At 32.1% G+C, this 1,997-nt stretch overlaps 1 protein-coding gene across 1 annotated transcript in view; it reads right to left on the reverse strand.

The window, feature by feature from the left end:
- The window catches only part of LOC106883993 (protein lev-9-like), a 1,203,458-nt gene that overhangs the window by 364,337 nt on the left and 837,124 nt on the right, over nt 1-1,997 (reverse strand). Inside the window, exon 10 of the mRNA XM_052971268.1 lies at nt 1,732-1,905. Within this exon, the coding sequence (XP_052827228.1) occupies nt 1,732-1,905 (174 nt within the window). The remainder of the gene's footprint in view (nt 1-1,731; nt 1,906-1,997) is intronic.

Consider the following 1,997-nt stretch of genomic DNA (forward strand, 5'->3'; position numbering starts at 1 on the left):
GGGGTGTATGAGCTAGTAGTTAAATCTAGGATGACATGCAGGAAATTAACTACTGTTAAGTTAGTTTCTTGGGAAAATTCAAAGCCTGATCTGATAATTTTTGATATGAGCCAAAAGTCATGAACCGTAAAAATGTGAAGCCACCAGATTATGCTTACAAACTGAATATGCTGTTAGACTTCATGATTTTTGGTCCATCCTCTATTGTTTTTCCTTAGCTTATCTAAAGCATGTCCATTAAGAATTTTAGAGATAGTTAATGTATCATTCTTATACAGGACAAACATAGCACAGAATTTTTGCTTTACTGCTAAATATTAATCAAAAAAATATTTACATAAACTCATATTTTGAGTTCTATTTTCCTTGTTTGCCTCACCAAAACTGTATCTAATACATATAATTTTATCAGCTGATCGATGTCTATGCTGGCAAAAGGTTCACCCATGCTTATATCAAAGGAACTAGTTAGGTTCCTTTGATGTATGCTCTACCCCAAGATGCATTTTTATCAAAATTGGAGTTATTTCTAATGAATTATAATTTTATATTGCAATTGTACAAAGTGACTGACCAACTGATTGAATCAGTTGTACACATCAGCAAACTCTGATGAAAGTTAGCTCACCCTACTTGCATTGCATAACCTAGTGAGTATTTGAAACTTTTAGTAGCATGTTTTGACTGTGCTCTTTGCACATAAAACATATAAATTAACTCTACATTCATTATATCCAGTACTCTGCACTTGTGTCATATGAAATTTATTGTACTTGATTGCTATATATATATATATATATATATATATATGTGTGTGTGTATATATATATATATATATATATATATATATATATATGTGTATAAGGGATGACCACTAGGTGGACATTCAATAGGCTAGGAAGAGGTCATCAATGACCCAATCACAAAGAAAAATAATGTTCTTCAGAAAAATTTCGCAAATTTTCAGATTTTTTTATATGCTAGGCCACTTGGTTTTAAATTGAATTAATATTCAATTTATCACCCTATCTATATACATATATATAAATATATTGTAATGTATATAGGTGATCATACCATAGTAAAAATTGAAGCAAACTGAGTAGATACTTCTAATGGTGGTTCGTGTGTAAGGCTTCAAAAGCTTTATGTCTCTTTGCAGCAGGCATCATTTTCCAGTTATACCAGTCTTGATGTCAAGTTATCTTGAGGCTTTTAGAAAATCCATACACTTGACATGACACAACAAACATTCCAGCTATCATCAATAAAAGCAACTTCATAAAACAATATCTAGACTCAATCGGTCAGCTTTATTATAAGTCGTGAACATGTGTTCACACATACGTGCATGCACATAAACACATCACCATGCTCATACTTAAATATGAGTAAATAGGCAAAAACAATGACTGTGAGAAAAATATTTGGCTGCTTTTTTAAGGGCTTTTTTAAGGGCAACAGAAAATACACTGTTAATGGAGGAACAATGAATGAAAATGAAGATCTCACAAAATAACCATGGGTACCCCACAAGAACAATACAACATATGAAGGTGTCAGTGAAACATTAAGTAAGATTAAATCTTGATGTAAAAGTGAGTTTCATAAATCTGTTACATTTGAAAAAGGAACATAAAAACAAAACAAGACAAATATTAATAAACATAACATTTGATAAATGAATATTTCGAAATGTAAATGATATAATGAAAAGCATTGAATAGTAACCTTCGCAACGAGTTGGTTGTCCACTCCACTGATGATTAGACATACATCGCCGCTCTGAGGATCCGACAATATTGAAACCGGTGGGACAGTGGAATTTTAACACTGTGTTGTATGTGTTCCCAGAGCCTGACATGTGGCCATTCAGCGGTGCATGTAATTCTGGGCATCTTATTGCTAGAAAAAGAGAAAAAAACCCAATAGATTTATTAATGTTATGTGTGTATTTGTATGTAGCCCTCTCTCTCTCTCTCTCACACTATATATAT

The sequence above is a fragment of the Octopus bimaculoides genome, chromosome 10 (genome assembly GCF_001194135.2).
Source record: "Octopus bimaculoides isolate UCB-OBI-ISO-001 chromosome 10, ASM119413v2, whole genome shotgun sequence".
Classification (NCBI taxonomy): domain Eukaryota; kingdom Metazoa; phylum Mollusca; class Cephalopoda; order Octopoda; family Octopodidae; genus Octopus; species Octopus bimaculoides.